Source organism: Falco punctatus, assembly GCF_963210335.1.
Source record: "Falco punctatus genome assembly, chromosome: 9".
NCBI lineage: Eukaryota > Metazoa > Chordata > Aves > Falconiformes > Falconidae > Falco > Falco punctatus.
Genome location: NC_137589.1, coordinates 24,049,711 through 24,069,422, shown reverse-complemented (window position 1 = coordinate 24,069,422; position 19,712 = coordinate 24,049,711). Strand labels below are relative to the sequence as shown.

General features: G+C 37.8%; 2 protein-coding genes across 8 annotated transcripts in view; one reads left to right on the top strand and one right to left on the bottom strand.

Moving 5' to 3' along the window:
• FRMPD2 (FERM and PDZ domain containing 2) overlaps positions 1-18,064 on the top strand; it is a 79,611-nt gene extending 61,547 nt beyond the window's left edge. For all 5 annotated transcript variants that reach the window (XM_080401536.1, XM_080401535.1, XM_080401537.1 and 2 more), the window contains 9 exons: positions 1,314-1,390; positions 3,475-3,560; positions 5,339-5,454; positions 7,881-8,029; positions 9,718-9,808; positions 10,891-11,225; positions 12,638-12,853; positions 13,123-13,185; positions 14,000-18,064. In XM_080401536.1, coding sequence (XP_080257662.1) covers positions 1,314-1,390; positions 3,475-3,560; positions 5,339-5,454; positions 7,881-8,029; positions 9,718-9,808; positions 10,891-11,225; positions 12,638-12,853; positions 13,123-13,185; positions 14,000-14,071 — 1,205 coding nt within the window. In that variant the 3' untranslated portion in view covers positions 14,072-18,064. The remainder of the gene's footprint in view (positions 1-1,313; positions 1,391-3,474; positions 3,561-5,338; positions 5,455-7,880; positions 8,030-9,717; positions 9,809-10,890; positions 11,226-12,637; positions 12,854-13,122; positions 13,186-13,999) is intronic.
• Positions 1-19,712, bottom strand: part of MAPK8 (mitogen-activated protein kinase 8) — a 185,838-nt gene that overhangs the window by 118,611 nt on the left and 47,515 nt on the right. The gene's annotated exons all lie outside the window — the stretch shown is intronic.

Below are 19,712 nucleotides of genomic sequence, written 5' to 3'. Positions count from 1 at the left end.
AGTACTTAGAGAACTGACTAACTAACGGAAGAAACTTGTGCTGCAGGCTCTGCTCTGCCAAATACTCAAGATTTAAATACTAATTAAAGCTGGGAGTGGAAGCAAAGATATACTATTACCACTAGATTATGAGTTTATATTCCTCAACTTTCTATTTCTTTGAACACTGAATTGTTTCTTATAATGTGGAGAAAATTTGGTGGGAAGCATATAGAGTTCCTCCTTAATACCTTTTGGCCTGCTGGTTACAAATTGGAGGTTTTGTTTCAAAACTTCTCAGGCAAGGAGGCACAGCCATTGCTATTTTCTTTCTCCCCAGCTGACTAGGAAGAGATGCAGAGCTGACTGTGACTTTTGGACATATTTTACAGCAAACATTTATGCATCTAGTCAGCTTTACTGATGCAAACTTAGCTGCATAGGTATTTTAGGCAATTCTGCTGTTAGGCAGCAGCTGCCACTAGGCTTCAAGGTTCTCAATTTTTTTCATTATCTATTAGACTGAGCCTACCACTCTTGAACTCCTAGACTGTGTCATAAGCACTGAATGCTCCTTCATTTTCTGGAAGCTACCTCTGTGTTTCAAGAGCAAAACTTTTCCATGAGGAAAAGCACCACCCTAGAAGGAGGATGTTCATTGCCCCGTCTCTATTCTAGTTTACTTTTGGAAGTTAACGATGAGGAGAGAAGAAAAAGAAAAAAAGAGAAAAAAAAAAGGAAGGACAGGCAGTTATAAAAAGGCTGATTGCAGCTCTTGCTGTATTAAGGGCTGTGGAAATACTCCCATTCACTTCAGTGACACTAGTCTTTTCTCCAGCTCTGCAAATTCAAGGAACTAGCTATGAGGATGTTTATTTACATCTCATATGACACTGGTGAATTACGCAGCTGCTAGAAAGTTTTAACTGTTTTCCTGGAGCAGCAAAATCCAATGGTATTATAGAAGCACTGGCATCAAAGTTAATTTGTGGTATTTATCCCTTAGCACTGCAAAGGAATAGGCTGGGTTAGGAAGGGCAGATTTAAATTCTGTTTCAGATTTTTTTATAACTGTTATTGATATAGCTGTCTACTTCAGTGTGTCTTCTGGCAACCTGAATTATGCTGGCTTCTTCAGTGGTGATACGTGGCATGTGTGCTGTACTAACCTTCTTAAAGTATCCATGAAAGGGATATTCCATGCCAGGTTCTGGCACTGTATCTCAGTGCCTCTTCCAAGATCAAAGCCATCTGATGTGAGTGGCACAGAAGAAATGGATCTTATTTTGATGCTTTATGGGCATTTTACTTTTATTTTGTTTTCTGGTATTCAGATAGTGCTGAGGGAAGCCTGCGAATTCAGCCTGTATTCACTTTCAAGGAAGAAGAATCCAACCACATGGGCACCAAGGTAAAACCTGAATCAGGCTTCTAGAAACGATTAGGCAATGTACTTGTATGTTTGTTTGCAAAATGGGTTTGCTGCAATGTAGGCAAGAACCACACCTTCTTAATGAAAAGAGATTAATGTGAGGGAAGTGTATCGAAATGACTGGAACTGCTAACATTTGAATGAGTCAGTGGATTCCACTGAGATAAGAGCATATGACTAGTATAATATATATGCTAAAAGGGTGGGGGGAAGGAAGGTTGCATAAGCAAGTCTAGTTCTGGTTCTCTGTAATACTTGAACGAACAATTTGTTAATTTTACCATTCTTTCAATATTTTAAAACAATATACTTTAGAAGATTTCTATTCAACTGTCTTATATTAATGTTCATAACTCCAAGGCAACCAAACTTCTTCAAACATGGCTATATTTTTGAATCTTAGTAAGTCCTACAAGACATTCCATTTTTACAGCATCTATTATTTCTAAGTTTACAAATGTAAAACCTCTCCTCAGAAGATGTGAGAAATGTAGTTCTTCATATCCTCCAGAACAACAACAAAAAACCCCAACCCAAAACGAACATGCCTCAATCAATATAATCAAACTAGAAAAGAAAAATGGAAGAAATCCTTGACATGGATAATTTAAGAAAACTTGGAAAAGGATTTTTTTTGACAAAGTTTTAAAGTACACTCTTGGAATGAGTGTTGGAACTGAATTGTTACATTGGTGAAAAGTACTATCAAAACAAGGTCATGTCTATGATCTGAAAAAGAAGTATACCCAAGAAATAACACCAATGAGAAGCAGGAGATAGTACTAAGGTTACAGGTTCCTTATTAGATCCCTGAGTTAGCAAGGTATTAAGGCACAAATTTAGCTTTAAGCATGCAGTTAAGTCTATTTAGTTCAGCACAGCACATGTCTAACATTAAGCACATGCTAAAATTCTTTTCTGAATTGATTGCATTAACACTCTCTTCATTATTTCCAGCTTGCTTTCAGATGTCTCTTAAGAATAGCAATTATTTATGTTTTATTTTATAGAGTATAGCTGCCATCTACTCCAAAGATGCAGACTTTGAAAATGACAAGCTACTAAAAAAAAGATAGATGCAAAAAAGCAACACTAAAATACCTTTCCTTGGCAAACAGAAAACAAAAATCCATATAGCATTATCCAGTCAATGCAGTCAGTAGGTGCAGAAAATTGGTAACTGAATTCACGGTTAAATAGGTAGCCATGAATTCCCCTATTCTAATGAAGAAATACAAGCACAAAAATAAGAAAATATGGTATAAGTGGCAGCTACTGTTAAGATTCTGTGGGGAATTCAGTAGTTTATACTGTGTAACATGCCAGGGTGGTTTCTGAGTGCATCTGGAATATCAAGAGGGAAAGAAGAAGAAACACTACTCTGAATGAAAATGTAAATAATTATCAAGCGTTACAGCTGAAAAGGAGCCACTTCCACATACTAACAGCAGATGTCCTGCATCATTATTTAAATGCAGGACCCAGTTATCATTCTCTAGGATGGAAAACTGGCCACCAATACTATTGCTTCTACTACATATGGAGGGTGATCAAGGATCTGCCTTCTCTGTTAGTTGAGTGCTTCTTCAGTAGAGCAGCTGCCCTCTGCTTCTACCAGCTGGTATCGTGTCTTATATAAAAAAAGGGAATTACCAACAATTCAATCTCAGGCACTGGTGCTTTCTGATGCCAAGAGCTAGGAGGTGAAGAGTAGAGTGTGACCTATGATTCCTGTGATTGCATTTTCTTTATGGGAGCAGAGAGGATATAACTAACATGAACCTTTTCAGTTTGGTCATGTATGCTAAGTTGTAGAGATGTATTGTTATGAAACTCACAAATACAGCTGATGTGTCTTTTTACTCCTAGTAGATACTGCAGTCCTGAATCAAAGTTATGTACTTTCTTCTGAAAGTGAAAACTATTTTATTTTTCCCTTTCCTTCTTGAGTGAAGGGCATGCTTTTTGTCAGATATAAGAAAGAATATTAATGAAAGTAACTATATTCTTGATGTTTCTGTGTACTGATTTTTTCACAACTTTTTCTTACTTTAAACCTGCAGGATCCAGAAAGTACACACAATTCCCTTCTACAAGGTCAGCTGGCTGGACAAGACTATAAGGGTATCATCAGTAACATTTCAGGCAGGTTAGTCTTTCAAATGCAGTGAAACTATTAAAATAAACAGTATGGATAATTTATTCTTATATTTCCAGAGCTGTCCTAATATGATATGCGAATGCATTCATGTGTCCCAAATTATAGGAACACAGTTCTTTTGGAATGCAGCTCCATCTGCAGTAAGAGTTGCTAAACAGCTTCCACACAACTACTAAGACAAATTAAATGGAAGCTTCTAGGTGTAACAGCTTATGCAGACATGCCTAAGCTAGCTTTAGCCTTTCTGGCTGAGGAGGAGAAAGAACAGGAGACATTGGTGTGGGCAGGGTCCCTGTGGGTTTTACTGAGTGTTCTAAGCAAGTCTTGCAGTCTGGGCAGACCCCTGTGTTACTATGGCTGTAGTGATACAGATGTTGAACTCCAGACATCTGGGAATCAAGAGAACTTGAGGATGTTACTCCAAAGAAAGTGCATACTACAAAAAGAAAAGAATTATACTTCCAATTTTAAGGCTACAGTAAAATGGGAAATCAATAATGGAGTGTTAATAAGACATGGGAAGTTTTGTCTATTACAATGATGCAGAATATATGAAATATGATTTATTTTCTTTATCACTTACAACCCACATAAACGGAAAAAATGACTAAATATTTACATTTAAAACTTAAGATTTTATAAGAACAGTATTTGGCAAATCAGTTAGGGATGAAAATCTTCCCTAACTTACCTGTTTGTAGAGATAAAGTTTGAAAGAAGCTTTCAGAACATCTGCAGGTGAGAACATCCATATGAATGTAGCCTCAGTGCCAACTGCTATTATCTCATTGCTAATATAACATTATCTTGTGGTATACCAGGTAATCAGATGTGATTATTCTTGAATTTTCTTGCTCTGTGTGCAAGACGTATAAATGCATCTATGGGTAATACAAAGTTATCTTATCATATATGGGGATAACCAGTGTCTTTGCTGGTTGTTTTGCAAATAGGATGGCTCTCTGGCCCCTGTCCTGTAATCTGAGGCTTTTTATTACCAATATTTTCTGGTATTTCTATTTTCTACTTGCAAAAGCTTTGTGTAACTTGAACATGCACAGCCTGCAAAGGTTACTGATATTTGCAAAACTGCTGCTTATTACATTGTTCTTGCTCTTAAGGGTATCTTTTACTATTTCTAATTTTATTTATCGTGATCATACATTGGATAGAATAATGCAATAACGTAACATGCTTAAGCCTGCTAACATAGTTAAATTTTAGGTCTGAGGGTATCAGTTAGCCAGTACAGGAACATTTGACCCATTCTGCACACATTAGAGTTGTATTCTGTATCGCAGGTCTATCTTCTACCTAAACAATATTTAAAGTGCTCTAAAATTTTCTAAATACTTCAGGAACAGTAACAAGAAAATCCTATTTAGCTATGATTGCCTAGCAACTAAAATATGTCACACAGGAAAATGAAATTAAAAAATGAAAAATTGTCTATAACTGTGACAAACTTTGCTTCCAATCAGTTTTTGGGCAGCTTTTTATACAAAGTATGTTATTATATCTTTGAAAAAATAAAATACTACATACAGGTAACAGTGTTTTTCACTAGCTAGACTTGCAACCACTACTCCAGGCAAAGCGCTGCTATTACTCCTTGAACTTGAATTCTTCAGAGTTCACACTAATTCTTGAATAAGTTGCTCAAGAAATTTAAAAGCGATCAAAAATAGATAAAAAACGCAAGCTTTGTACTGTTCAGATTATCAAAGCTTCTGCTTCCATAAGACTATTCTAATGCTGTATTACAGGTCACAGAAATACACAGAACATGACGGCTGCAGAAGAGAGAGTCAGCAGTCTGAGTCAGATAGCTACAACGATGAAGATGATGATACGCCTCACAGGATTTCTGCTCTATCCAGAAGTAACCATGCAAAAACGTCTCTTTTTTCTGTAACATTATAGGCCAGCTGCTCCATATACGTATAGTGAGAACACCAGTCCCTTGTACACAAGCTAAGTTTTGCTCTTTGTGTCTCAAAGATCAGGGCACAATTTTTACCATTGATAACATATGAAGGCCAACCAACCTTTGCAACACCCACAAGAAGGCGGTCTACATCAGGAGCTCTCCTACCCTTCTGGAGAACTGCTAGAAGGAAGGAACATGAGTGTGAATGTAGTTAACAACCCAGGGAGGGCAGCTCTGCTGCCTATCACCCACTTGCCACTGCTCTGATTACCTCTGTTTTGGAACTCCAGTTTCAAAAGGATGAGCAACTTCTTGTATTTTTTTTTTTTTTTTTTTGGGGGGGGGTGTTAGTTTTTGGTTGGGATTTTTTTTATGATCTATATTGTGTCCTTCCCCAAAGGAAAATCTCTGAATACCTTGATCATACTTAATTAGGTGCAAAAACTGAGCAAACAAGAGGAAAAGAAACTTGTTGAATTAATTTGAGCAACATCATGACATTTGTTCAAATCATGCACTATTTTAGTGGTGCAAAGAAAGGACACATTGGCTCACTGGCTGAACAAAAAAAGTGAATGCTGCAATTTGGGTCAGAAGTAAATTTGTGCGAGCTTCCCAGTGCATAATTTAAAAAAATGAAATGTTTAGTTTGTCCCCAAATGAATACAATAAAAGTAGATGGATTATCTTACAAGAGATACAGTAAACAGACTGGATGTACTAGAAGACAATGAGAAAGGAAGGCTTTGAGAATAAATGGAACAAATTCCAGAAACATGCTACAAAGTGTGTTTGTTATCACTGGATGCAATAGGTTTTTCAAGTCATTCTCTTCTCTCCTTTACTGTTCCCATACAAACCCTCAAAAAAGTAAATTAAATGCTTACACAGAAATGTAGAATGGTCAAATTCTATCTCAAGACATTGTTCCCAGAATCACCAAATTTCACTTTGTATAATAGTTTCATTAAAACCTCTAGAAATGACGTGCTTAAACACAAACTGAAGCACTCTCACAGCTCAGGGGCTAAACCCCCTCTGATACTACAAGACATTTTACAGAAAGAATTTGCCTAGTTGTTTCTATAGGAAATTAAGCTGCTTCTGCCCCAGACAAGACTTTTAGGACGCTGCAGTATCCCACAGATTCTCTGAAACACAGGTCTGCCTGCTGCTTCTTGCCCTGTGGAAGCAATAAATTGCTGATGGCTTTTATCAGAAGTAAACCACAGTTTACTCAAAGTACTGGGTATCAAACAGAAAATTATAATGAGTCTATCCTCTACTACCTGCTCAAATTTGCGTTTTTTATTCTGCTAGATCTGGAAGGAGAGAGGTGTATGGAAAACAGCATGCTCTGTCTGGAGCAAGGGATCCGTCTTCACTGGCACTCCCAACTAGTTAACAGAAGCACCCTCACATCTGTGAGGGGTAAGGAACAGAAAGTGTCTTAGCTCAGCCAAGTTGCAGCCCAGACAAAAGCATAGCAAGCACACCATTTTTCTGAGATTATTTAAGAGTAGCAATGACATCTTACAAGAGGAAAACAGACACTACAACAAACCTGTGAAACAGATCATCAGGTTTTCTTTGAGACAGCTGGCATGTTATTCTTTGCTAACAGTAGCCTATGACTAAAAGGATGAATTCCATAATTCCTCTGCCTCAAACCACTATTTTTTACCAAACAAGCTACTGTTTCTACTCTACATGGTAACAAAAGTTTTTCAATTGCTCCAGTGAGTAGTGATGTTTCTGGAGATACAAATTTCTATCCATTTTCTCAATTTGCAAAGTTTTGGATCAGAACATACTTCAGGGTGAGCTAATTAGCAAAACTGAATCCTGATTTTGGGGGATCAAAGGTACTACACATCTTGTAGGGGAGCATGAGGTAAGATGAAAAGAGCATAAGAAATTTTCTTACTTCAGGGAGGAAGAATTTGCAGTGATTATTCCTAGCAGTGAGGTGTGGCAATAATAATTTTCAGGGAAGTGTTGGAAACATGAAGATGATTCCCTGTGAAGATGTGGCCAGTCTCCTATACCAATATAAACTAGCATTAAAGTTTACAGTTCTGCAAGAATAGTTTATTTAGAACAGACTGTATTTAGAAACTGTATGAGGCAATAAGTTGCAATAGTTGGATCTGCTTCCAAATTACATGAAATGCAGTGCTGGTTGTATCCATGGTGCTGACTTACTCTTCTTTCTATCGTGAACATAAGTAAGCCAAAAATATTTTTTCACATTTCACTGTCACAGAATAAGCATCAAAATGTACTTAAGTATCGCAGCTCCCTAGCTTTTAAAGCCATGGCTTTGCACTATGAACAAATATAATTAAAAACGTCCTTCTTTTTTTGTTGATACATAGGCAGAACTTTTGCTTCTGGAGATGAACTGACTCAGTTAATTAACTGTAAACCATCACTGACCGGAGTAGGTCCAAGAACTGGCATCACAGGTCTTATTCGAGGTCTTCAGTTGCGGATTGAGAATCAAGAGGTGTTAAAGGAGTTTATGGTAAAGTGTGATTCCTTTTTAAGATCTGAGTGTTTAGCAGAGCTAAGAAAGTGACTTTTAGCAGGCTTCAGCATACTGTATGGGAGATCGACCTGTATATCTCTGCTGACTGCACTTTTTCAGAGAAATATTCCAGCCAGAATGGGGCTTCTGCTCTACTGTTTGGGTGATGCTACAGTATTTGGATCTCTCTCTTTCAACACGGGTCAGGCTTACACTGTTCCCAGTCCAAAGATACTGCCCACATGGAATGAAAAGTAAGGAATACACAAGAGTATGAATTCCTAGACTGCTCCTTTCTGTTACTCCCTCAGCTCTAACAAACAGCTGCCCAAGAACTATTCTGCACTAAAGGCTGCACTAAAGCAAGAAATCCATGCTGCTAGGGATTCACTAGTGTTGAAATACTTAGCTGATGAAAGGAGAATGTTTTGCACAATGCTCCAGTGCACAGAACTCATTGCCACATGATACTATTAAGGTCAGGAACTTTGTGAAATTAAAAATAAAAAAGTAACGTACCTCCACAGATAATGAAAACACACAATTACATCTGATGGCATATAAATAATGAAAAAGTGTAAAATTAGGAAAGCATATAAAATCTCTTGTTTCGGGATATAAACAGAGTACTCGGTTATCAGCAGATTCCTGAAGAACAGATTACTTCATAATTCTTCAGCACGGTACTGGGGTTTCCTTTAAAGGATGTACTCATCACCAGTGAAATAGATTGCTACCACTTTTCCATAGTAATTACAACTTTATCAGTTTCCTTCACTTGTCTTCATATCTGTGACTTTCTGGGTACAAAACCCCACAGGCCCAAGTGTATAGGGCTTGCTGACTTTCCCTGAAGGCTCAAGGGCATGTATTAATTCCCGTTCATTCCATCTATTACTGATGTAGGCACAGCATACTGTGAGCTGAATGATGTGTCTGCACAGACAACATAGAGATCTAATAGGGAAAGCACTGGTTACCAAAGCTAATGGACATTTCATCTGAGTAAAAGCTGTAGTAACTGATGAAGGTATTCAAGAACTGTCACGTAGATTTCAGTCCATATACAATGTATAGTGGCATAATGTGAAGGCTGAGCATCATGCAATGCATACCCAAGGTAAAAGAATAAAGAAAAGTGAAGGTAACTCAAAACTGTAAATGAAATTAACTTGCACATTCCTGCTTCTCAGTACACTGCATTCTGTTCCCCTAAATCTGCTATGAAATACTTAATGACCTTATGATAAGCACTTCACATTATTGATGCTGTTCCCTATATCCGTCACTTTCTCTGTCACTGAAAAGTATTCAGCAACATTCACTACCTGTTAACACTGCAATAGCTGGTGCTTTAGTCAGTACGTGAGCAATTATGACTGCTGAAATTCGGCTAAGACACTATTCCAAACATCTATTTTACAGCAATATACAACAGGGATTTGTAAATACAGGGACTGAGATTATGGGTTGGAAATCTCATCTGAAAATCTCAGAAACTGTGTGCAGGCTGAAGAAAATAAAAAGCAATTTTAATTCCTTGTCCATAAGTTATAGAATGATGTACTGGTTTTCTTCTGTAAGTCTATTTGGTGGTCTTGGGTCACATATAGCAGTAAAGTCTGTTCACACTGACTCTGTAAAGAATGTGAACAACATGGATTGACTATATCTCTTTGATCTAGGCTTTAGAACGTGTGAAACCAATAGATGACTGCAGAACTGGCAAAGCACCAGAAAACCAGGATAAAAACAGATATCAAGATATTCTTCCATGTAAGTATGCACACTGATGAGAACCCACATTCAATGAACAGAGACATCACAAAACAGAAAAACAGTTATAACACTGAGGTGCAGGAGGTGCAAATCCTACCACATCCTTAGTCACAGAAAGTTCCACTAATAACGAAATGTATTGAGATTTTTCCAAAAGAGGTAGAGTTCACTTAAAGAAGTCTACACTGCCTAATATGTAATCTTCTGAGGTATCATCTTCCACAAGGCAAGACTTGGTCTCACAGGGGGCCAGCTGTCTTGGTGTTTCCTTCCCTCTTTCTCAGAGATATTGATCTACATTTCTACAGGTAAGTGTAACTTCAACAATAATAGCAGTTCTTTACATCTATTTAAATGTACAGCTACATCTACTGCTTGTGACACAGTGGAATTCTGAAAATTACAGTGGAAATCATGGAGATATGTAGCTCTTAGAAAGATAAAGATTCTTTCGGAAGTGTTTGAAAGCATAATCTCCAAAGAGCTTTCAGCTGCTCAACTCTGGTCTGAGTCAGAAACAAGTTTCATCACTGATGAGAAGTCATTTTAGAAGGAAGATTTGAGTCCAAGAGCTGAATGACTGCTGTCAACAAGGACTTCCCCAAAAATAATGTACTGCCTAGTGATTCCCTGAGAGGTACCACAACAGGAGAACACTTTCTGGACCCTTGATGTCTTTCTAAACTGCAGCAGCAGGACAACACATGCAAAATTTGTAGCACAGTTACCTCTCTATATTAGTGATACAGTATACATTCTCAGAAGTTTCCTGTTTTATAACACCAATATCCAGTGACAATGTTCCCATGCCATACATTAAAAGCAGTGTTGGATACACTATTTTGAATCACTGCCAAACAATTCTGTGGTAATTAGAAGGCCTGTCAGAGTGTTACTCAAGTATCTTAAGAGAAATAAAGCTGCAATACAAGCTATCTGTGGGAATTCCCATTAGCAGTGATTGATATTAGCTCTACTAGACAAATGCATTCTAAACTCCATTCTGGAGGCTGAGGTGCTACAGACGGTAGATACTTTAAGATCTGCAGCTGAAATAGCAACTTTCTGTTTCTGTACAGATGATAAGACACGAGTTCCTCTGGGAGAAAAGAATGGCTACATTAACGCAAGTTACATTAGAATGAAAGTTGGAGAAGAGGAACATTTCTATATTATAACCCAAAGCCCTCTGCCATCCACTATGGCTGATTTCTGGCAAATGGTCTGGGAGAGTGAATCAGATATGATTGCCATGATGACAAAAGAAGTGGAGCTAGGGCAAGTCAAATGTCACCGATACTGGCCTGAACCCTCCCATGACTCTATAGACCTGGCTAATTTCCATCTCAGGCTAGACAATTACCAGATTCTGGAATACTTCATTATTAGAACAATAGAAGTTATCAACAAGCAGGTAAGTTCAGTAGACTTAATACTTTCATATATGATTAAATTGATTAGATATTTTACATGAGTACCTACTAGTATTACTGTTTCCTTCTGTAACGTTTGCTCAGTATTTCTTAGGAATGTAAAAATTGAATAACGGGCATGAAATTAGGGTTAATGAGATACTTATTCTGTGCTCACTGCACAAGCAATGGATCCAACGTTACATACATTTGAACAAGAATGTAAAAAAATAGTCCTTTAATAATCATAGAGCTGGTGTGTTCAGTGTTTTGCAGAACTGCTTACCGTTCTCACCAAATCAAATCAGTAAGGGCTACCAGAGTGGATTCATATTCTGTAATCATAGCTGGAAGGAGAGAGGGGAAGAAGGTGGTTTGCATCCCAGAGTTTTGAACAAATGATACTTCTTTCATCCATTAAAAGACATGAAACTACAAGTCTAGCACCCATTTCTTTGAAACCTAACAAATACAGAATCCAGGTGTAAGAACATGGAAATCAGGGCAACTATGAGTCCACCAGTCTTGCCTCAGTATTAAGTAAAGCTTTGCAAAAATTTCTGCAGGACATATTAATTAATGGAATAATTAAAAAAATCATACTTTTGTCAGACTGACTTGGTGTCTTTTTCCGTCAAGACAAAAATTTCTCTATATGAAGAAAGCACGATTCACCTTATGTCACTGAGTGTAAAGCATTTGATATGAGTCTTCCCAAAAGTTTATTAAGATAGGAAGATGGGCCAGTACCAAATTACTACAGAAAGCCACTGGTTTATTTCAGCAGAAAACCAGACATGCATTCAAATTCTTCTGATGATAGATATCCAGGTAGGTTTTTTGCATTCAGCTTAGTGTGCTTTGGCAAGCTGGCAACAAGTACTTTTCCTGAACCATTCAATTAATAGTAGTCTTTATTTTATCTACGTGATGATTATTCTTGTAAGCACTTTTTAGTTGATTTGGTTTGTACGTTAGGATATCTAATAAAAAAATGTTCTTTTATATTTGATAGCCAGAATAATATTCATGAACTTATCAGCATGGCTATCATATCACTACTCTTCTATTGGCATAGTTGTTACAAAAACAATTTAGTAAACAGTACTGAAGTGTTCTAATTTAACAAATGGTTTTGGTTTTCCTTTCTAACCAACAACTAAAATAACTACATCCTTTTGCGGCAACAGAGTAACTTCATTGTCTCATGAAAATTATATGCAGTAAATTTTCTAGGCCTTTGTCTTCTGAGAAACTTCTGAGAAACCTTAAAAGGGTCAAGTATGAAAAGCTGAAGAATTGTAGGGTATATAAACAATTGGCTAAGAATGAGGATAAAGGAAAACCAGTGGAATTCCTTGAAATTCAGTCTTAGCACTGATCATTTTTAACATTTCTGGTCTTTCTCTTCCAGACAGAAGAGCAGCGAATTATAAGTCACTTGCAGTTTATCACCTGGCCAGACCACGATATTCCCAAACTGGCTGAGCAGCTTATAAAATTTATTTGTTACATGAGAAAATCTCACAGTACAGGACCAATTGTTGCTCACTGCAGTACTGGCATTGGAAGAAGTGGAGTTTTGCTGTGTGTTGAAGTTCTGCTCAGCTATATAGAAAAAGATCTAAATGTAAGTATCAAACAGATCATGGTTAAGTATTACAAACCAGTATGGATGTCAACAACATGTGTGGGCATCTTAGACCAGAGTAATTCCTGGTAGAATTGATCCTAACAAGATGAAATAAACTGAACTTTTGTTGTTTTAAACAACAAGAATAATAACTACAAATACACTACTTGTAAAAGAACTGAGTCACAGCTTCTCCCTCTGAACATGCTTAATTCTTTCTTTATAACTTATATGTCAACAAAATAAAATGTGTTCTTTTCTGGTAGTTCAACATCAAGCAGATAGTGAGAGATTTGAGAGATCAGCGTTTTGGCATGATCCAAACTAAGGTAAGTTCTCAATGTTAAATTAGATTATGATTTTTAGAAGCCTTGATTAGTGGTACATATCCACATGCTTTGATAAATCTGGAGCTTAAAGCATAATTAAGTTCTCTCATTTGAGGAAACTAACAGCCTTCCAGGCAAGTGGTATCTAGATTTAAATATGAAAGGTCTGTCCCTCACTAACTAATTCAAATAAATGGAAAGCACCAGTATAGTACAGATACCAGCACCCCACCCAACCCCAGCTTTTTTTTCAACCAAAAAGAAAAGCTGGGATCAACAGCAGAACCACTGAGATGCCATAAACAATACCCTGCAAAACTGTGGCCTTAAACCAAATTCTTGCTATTGATGAGTTATCATCACCTCAGTAAATCCTTCTACTGATGAAAAGAGTTTTCACACAGGAAAAGACAAGATGCAGCTAACTCAATTTAGCGCAAAGAGGTGGTGGGAAGAAAAGCAAGACAAGACTAGGATAAACTCTTCCTGTAGCCAAATGTTTTAGCACATGCTCTGATATATTTTTCATCCAGATAACGATTGACCACGTGATTAAAATTAAGCAAACAGATAACCTTCATTGACCTAAATAAGACTTGAGCACATGCTTACAGCTACTGCATTAAGAAACGTTCCTGAATTTTTACAAGTGATGGAACAAAAAGAACAAGGACGTTCTTAAATAGCTATCTTTTTATATCTATGTTACAAAGATGCTGAGTGTTATAACAGCACTTCAGCCAGTCTATCCTCCTTTGTCTAGAATTTATGTTGAATGTAATGAGGTGTTTCACATTGGTGTCTCTGTGTACAGGATGAGTATATATTCTGTTACGAAGTTGTACTGGAAGTCCTTCAGAACCTTCAAGCAGTGGATTCCTACTGACTGCAATGTGACTCTTTGCTGTTGCTATTCCCCTTGCACTCCAGGGACTACCCAGCCATTGCTGTAAGAGATGTCAAGCCAGCACAGACAAGTATTATATTGCATGCTTTTCTAGATTACTATGATTTCTAAGGCATTTCAAAACCTTGTTTAACATGTCCTGCGTAAGTCATTTAAGTCTTGTCTCACAGTTTGGAGAAGCAGCCAGCCAGCAATGCAACACTGCTGTTAAATTGCCATGGACAATTTGCATGTACTGTGTAATAATGTATTAATTGTTAGGGAAATACTGTGGGACTGTGACAGGGAGATAGCCTTACTTTCCAGAGATCAGCTATAAAGATCTAAGATTCTGCTGGTGTTGGTGGAAGGTTAGTCGTCCCTTAGATATTGTTGTGCACTATGGGCTTCTGGACCCCAAATCACTATTTTCTACAGTAGTTATGCTTTTATGTGGAAGGACTTCATTTGGTTACCTTTTGTTGCTTGAACAAAGTAGAACCATTTCCAGACATCACTCAAGCCCAGGAATTTATACCACCATCACTAGACAGCTTAAATCAAGAAAATGACAGAATATAGGATGCCTTTAAATCCTAGTTGGTTCTCTTCAAAGCAGGAAGAGCGTTCTAATAATTGGATGGAATATTAATTTTTCCCAGCAATATGAATAGCTGTAGATAGCATCAGTATTCTTCCCTTCTGTATCCATGTGAAAAGGAACGCAATACTAAGATAGATTAAATGACTGTGTGCGCATTGCGGTACACATATACATTTCATCTTCCCCTGATCCTTTCCATTGATTAACTCTTGTAATTCTCATCTGGGATCTGAACCAATCTATGGGAAGTCCCACTGGTTTCAGTAGGGGCTAAATCAGAAATTTTAAATTAGAGTAAATAACTCTCTGTACAGTTTATTTCTCCTATAAAAAGTGTTTCTATTACTGTGAATTGGAGTGGATTTCAGCAGAAATCTGCTGTTCAAGTTTGTACTACTTCTAAGTCCTTTACCTACAAAGTGACACATATGGAAGTTATTAGATATGCATTGGAAGAGTAACTTTTAAACATAGGGAATTACAACAAAATTTATTTAATTGAATTGTACATATTTTTAAATATCATTGATTTCCAGAAAGGAGAATATATTAAGAGGCATTTGAATATAAAACTGCAGTAGAAACAAGAAAATAAAATAGATGTTTATTTTCATTACGAATGAGAGGTTAATGGTTCACAAAGAATGAGGGATTAAATACAAATTAGAAGTATGACTTTCAGAAAAAGCCACTGTAATACAATTAGAATTAAGGCCAAAGGCCATTTTTTCTTTCTGCCCTCAGATAGTCCACTGGAAGTCAGAAAAAGACAGAAATGAAATTTATGATGTAAGCCAGATGCTAACTTCAAACATATTGATAAATATCCAGAGTAATGCTAAATTAGTGGAGTAACTCTGGACTTACATAGGTGTAAACATATACAGAATTCAATGTCTTGTCTTAAATTCATTGAATTTGAGCCTTCCCAGAAGCATTACTATCCATACATCCTGCATTTACTATCTTCATGTCGCATATAAAGGGCTATTTGCACAGTTTTGTCAAGAGCCATCAGCCAAATTTTTGTTCATAACTTTGTTACCTTCATTTGGTATTTGGCCTTTTGATTTTAATTACCACATATGTACTGCTATGCAATGAATGCACTATACTGCACATGAATATCCAATACACTTTTTGTACCACAAGAACTTCAAAAAGCTCCTCAGTGAAGATACTCCTATACTTTTTGCAAAGGTGTTTTTTCTGTGGTTTAGAAAGCGCATCCTGGATTTGGAAGACAATCTTCACAGCATTTTTTGTTTCTCCACATTTGTGCATCATCTTTGCAGCTGTTTGACAGAAGTGTTTGCTGTTTTACAGAAGTTTTTTCCTGTTTTACAGGGTTATTAAAAATATTTCTGAAAATACTGCTTTTCATTTCTATTTCTCTTTTATGAAAAATCACTTCTAATACTTAATTACTAATCAGTAGGAGCTCTAGGGAAAATAATCTTTTATTAATCGGGGCTTATATTTAAACTTCCTCTAAAGGCAGACTTTGTGATGATGGTACCTTTTGTATATTCCCCTAAAGCAGGTATTACTGACCTCTGAGACATTCTGCCATACCCCATGTTCTTATCCTTAGGAATATAATAATTAAATGCTTTTAAACAGATATGGCGTTTCTGATCCCCGTAATGACATCCTCACTCAGACTGAACTTTGTTTTGGATGAGACATCATTTTTACACAGATCTAGTCCTCTAAGGCTGCTAGCAGAGTAAGATAAAACAGAACTGGCTTTCCAGAGATTTCATCGTTGCTACATAACAAAGAAATTTTCACCCATAGAAACTCTCAGAGCCTCTCAAACCAACTGTGAGCAGAGCCAAATAGATGCCATTTACCACACACTAGGTGACAGGCCCTCCATCTGTCACAGTCCTAGAGCGATCCCACAGAGCAAGTGTTTCAATCCACAGCCTGAAAACATTTTCAGAAAGCTGCAGGCTTGCACAGGTTCTGCACATGTTTGAAGCTAAAAGCTGGTCACCTCAGTACTCGTACCACTCATGAGCTCCACTGCTGACAGTCAGCCTAGACAGCAGATAAATTTTGAGGAGGGAAGGACTGAAATCATAGACACTGCTTCCTCCTACAATAGATACCATGTTTGGAGAAATAAATGAGTTGGAACCAGAAAGTACTTAGCAGATGTGGCTGCTGTATATGCTGTCTTGGAGATGCTAAGGAACCATCTGTTCTCACCTTCTCATTTAAAGGCAGGATTCAGGGATTCAACTTCCAGCTGTGCTGCAGACCTCCTGAATAAGACAAACCACTTAAAACAGGATTTTCTGCACCTCACAGGTTTCTTTTAAACTGTAGTACTTAGGTAGGCTCATATCTTTTGAAAACGGGGCCACTGATCTCAAAGTGTAGACAAACTGAGAACAGTTAGAAGACTGTTAAGAGCATTTAAGTATAGGGCAATGCAGCTACGTCCAGTAGCCGATACACCATTTCCCCCCATACACAGCACAAATGAAAGTCCCATTTCTGGATTCTTTATTCATGCAAAACTCCCATGGAATCAAGTCTCCTTGATACACATTCATTTGGAACAAGAGATAACCCACTCCTTAAAGAGCTCACACTATTCACAAGTCAGGCTAAACTGGATAGAAAGAAAGATCTACCGTCCCATTTCAGTCATAGATGAGGCAGGGGTTGGTGATTTGTCTAAGATCTACAGAGTTTTTGAAAAACCTGATAACTAAGCCCAGATGATATAAGCTCTGGTCCTGTGCCTACATGCAAAAGTATTTTTCCTCAGTCAGAAAATAGGATCATGCTACTCTGGTCCATTTCTGATGAGATATTATTTATCATATAAAGTGGTCTGTAACTTGCACACATCCTAACACACAAGAGATGTATTATGGTACAGAACCTCAGTCTGCGCCTGTGGTCACACTGCTCACTGTGGCACTGTTTGTATTCCTAAGTCTCGTTGCTCTACTGCCTAGTTACCAATCAGGACCAGCTGTAGTACAAATGCAAACAGAAGGGACACATTTGTTGCAGGCAGTCCCTGCTATAACAAGCACTCAAACCAAGTCAACATCTGCTAGGCCTCAGATTCATACTGTAGCACAAAACCTTGTCAATGACAGTCTATGTTCAGATAGTAGCTCTGTCCACAGAACAGCAAGCACATCTCGTCATCTTACTCTGGGGAAGCAACCATTCCACTGCCATTGAGACTGCTGCTAAGTTTTCTATGTCTACCATTTTATCTCAATTTAAAAGCAAGTATAGCAAGGACAACCATCTCATTGCTATTAAGTTACAAAATCATGTGAGTAGGAGGAAATCAGCGTCCCCATTCTTTAACACTTTCATTGAATTCCATGGACTCAGGACATGGAGGTGACTTTGTGTACTCTAATACCCCATCTGCAACAGCAAGAACATTGTCAGGTTTGAAAAACTGACTTTAAAAAGTACCAACTTGTACTTTTAAAACTTGTACTAACATAAGCAGGCTTCCTTTTAATTTTCCTAGAAATCCTGGGAGATGAGTCAGTAAGTTTTCTCTGTCTTTCCGGCTGGAGTTTATGGCCTTACTGAACAACAGAATCTTCTGTGATAGAACAAGTAAGTAAATACAAATACCGCTAGAACAAGTAAGTAAATACAAATACCGCTGGTATTGTGAAAGAACAGCAAACACTGCCATCTATGGGCTACCGCGTCACCGATGGGCTACTGGGACACCATTAATCGCAATTAGTCACTCATGCCATTAGCACTGAACCACGTCATGAACTTCCACCGAAGATCACTCAAAAGTGTTACCGAGATGGACTTGGCAGGATGCTGTGCTCTCGTTCCAGCCTGGCAAGTGCCTGCCTGGCCAGGCAGCTGATGCTGGCTGCTGACAACTGTACAGCAATACTGCTGCTGGTCCTCCTGATCCTCAAATAATGATAAAGAAGTACTCGGCCAGCCTCGGGAAAAGTATCTAGAAACTTGACAGGACCTGTCCAAATCTGACGAGAGCCTAACTTATGAATAAACTTGCTCTTGACCTTACAGCAGGGGCGCTTTTGGAATGAAGCGCTTTCTTCATTTACTGAAAATTACGAATAACGGGAAACCCTCCTGGAGTTTCACAAGAACTGGTTTTATGAAACACTGTGAGCAACTGAAACTAAATGGGTTGGAATATTTTTAGTGTAAGACAATACCTGTAAACTGGTTTCTTTTGTCAAGTACTTTGCAAATTCATCTACAGAATGAGGACTGGAGATAGTGTCACAAATCTCAGTGTAATATTCCCAACCACTGCACATCAAGGAATGTAACCACGTAACAGTTAACCTGAGCAGGCCCAAGCCTGTCCTTTGCTGTGCTGCACATACAGCTTAGCCTTCAGGCCTGTGTTGTGCTGGGAGTATCTCTTAGGTGCAGAATAAGTGTAGCCAGCTAATTGTAAAAGACAGCCTGTAGGAAGCTCCCATTTACTACTGGTGATTATGCCACCAGCAACTTCTTGCCTTGAAGCAAGAAGTTCTCATGTGAACATTCTTTCTGTTGGACAGCAGCAATGGTGAATGGAGTTGTTTTCTTGTAAGAAAATCATGTAATAGTTCAAATGACCAAAACAGGGCAATCCTTCCATGGACAGGGTCTTCACAGTGAGCTGAGCCCAGATCAGATGCCTGTTTGATGCGGCACAACTTGGGAGTTCCTGGCATCTGAAAGGATGTAAGATTATCCATACTATCTTTTCTTCCTTTACAGTGTTAGCACTAATAAATAGCACTTTAAATGATATTTTGCATAGTCTGCATGCCTTTATTACTGGAATTACAATGGAATAGCACCTCCAGGTGCAAAACAGTTACCAGTGAAGAACAATCGTATTTCTCATGGTTGTTAAATCACAAAGCTGGACTCAACATGTAGATTGCCTGCCTACTACTTGGAAAGCTGACTGAGTATTATCGTATACTACAAAAACAGATGCCAGCTGAGATCTCTACACTGAAAAGAGACCTCACCCTTGTAGTATAAGCAGAC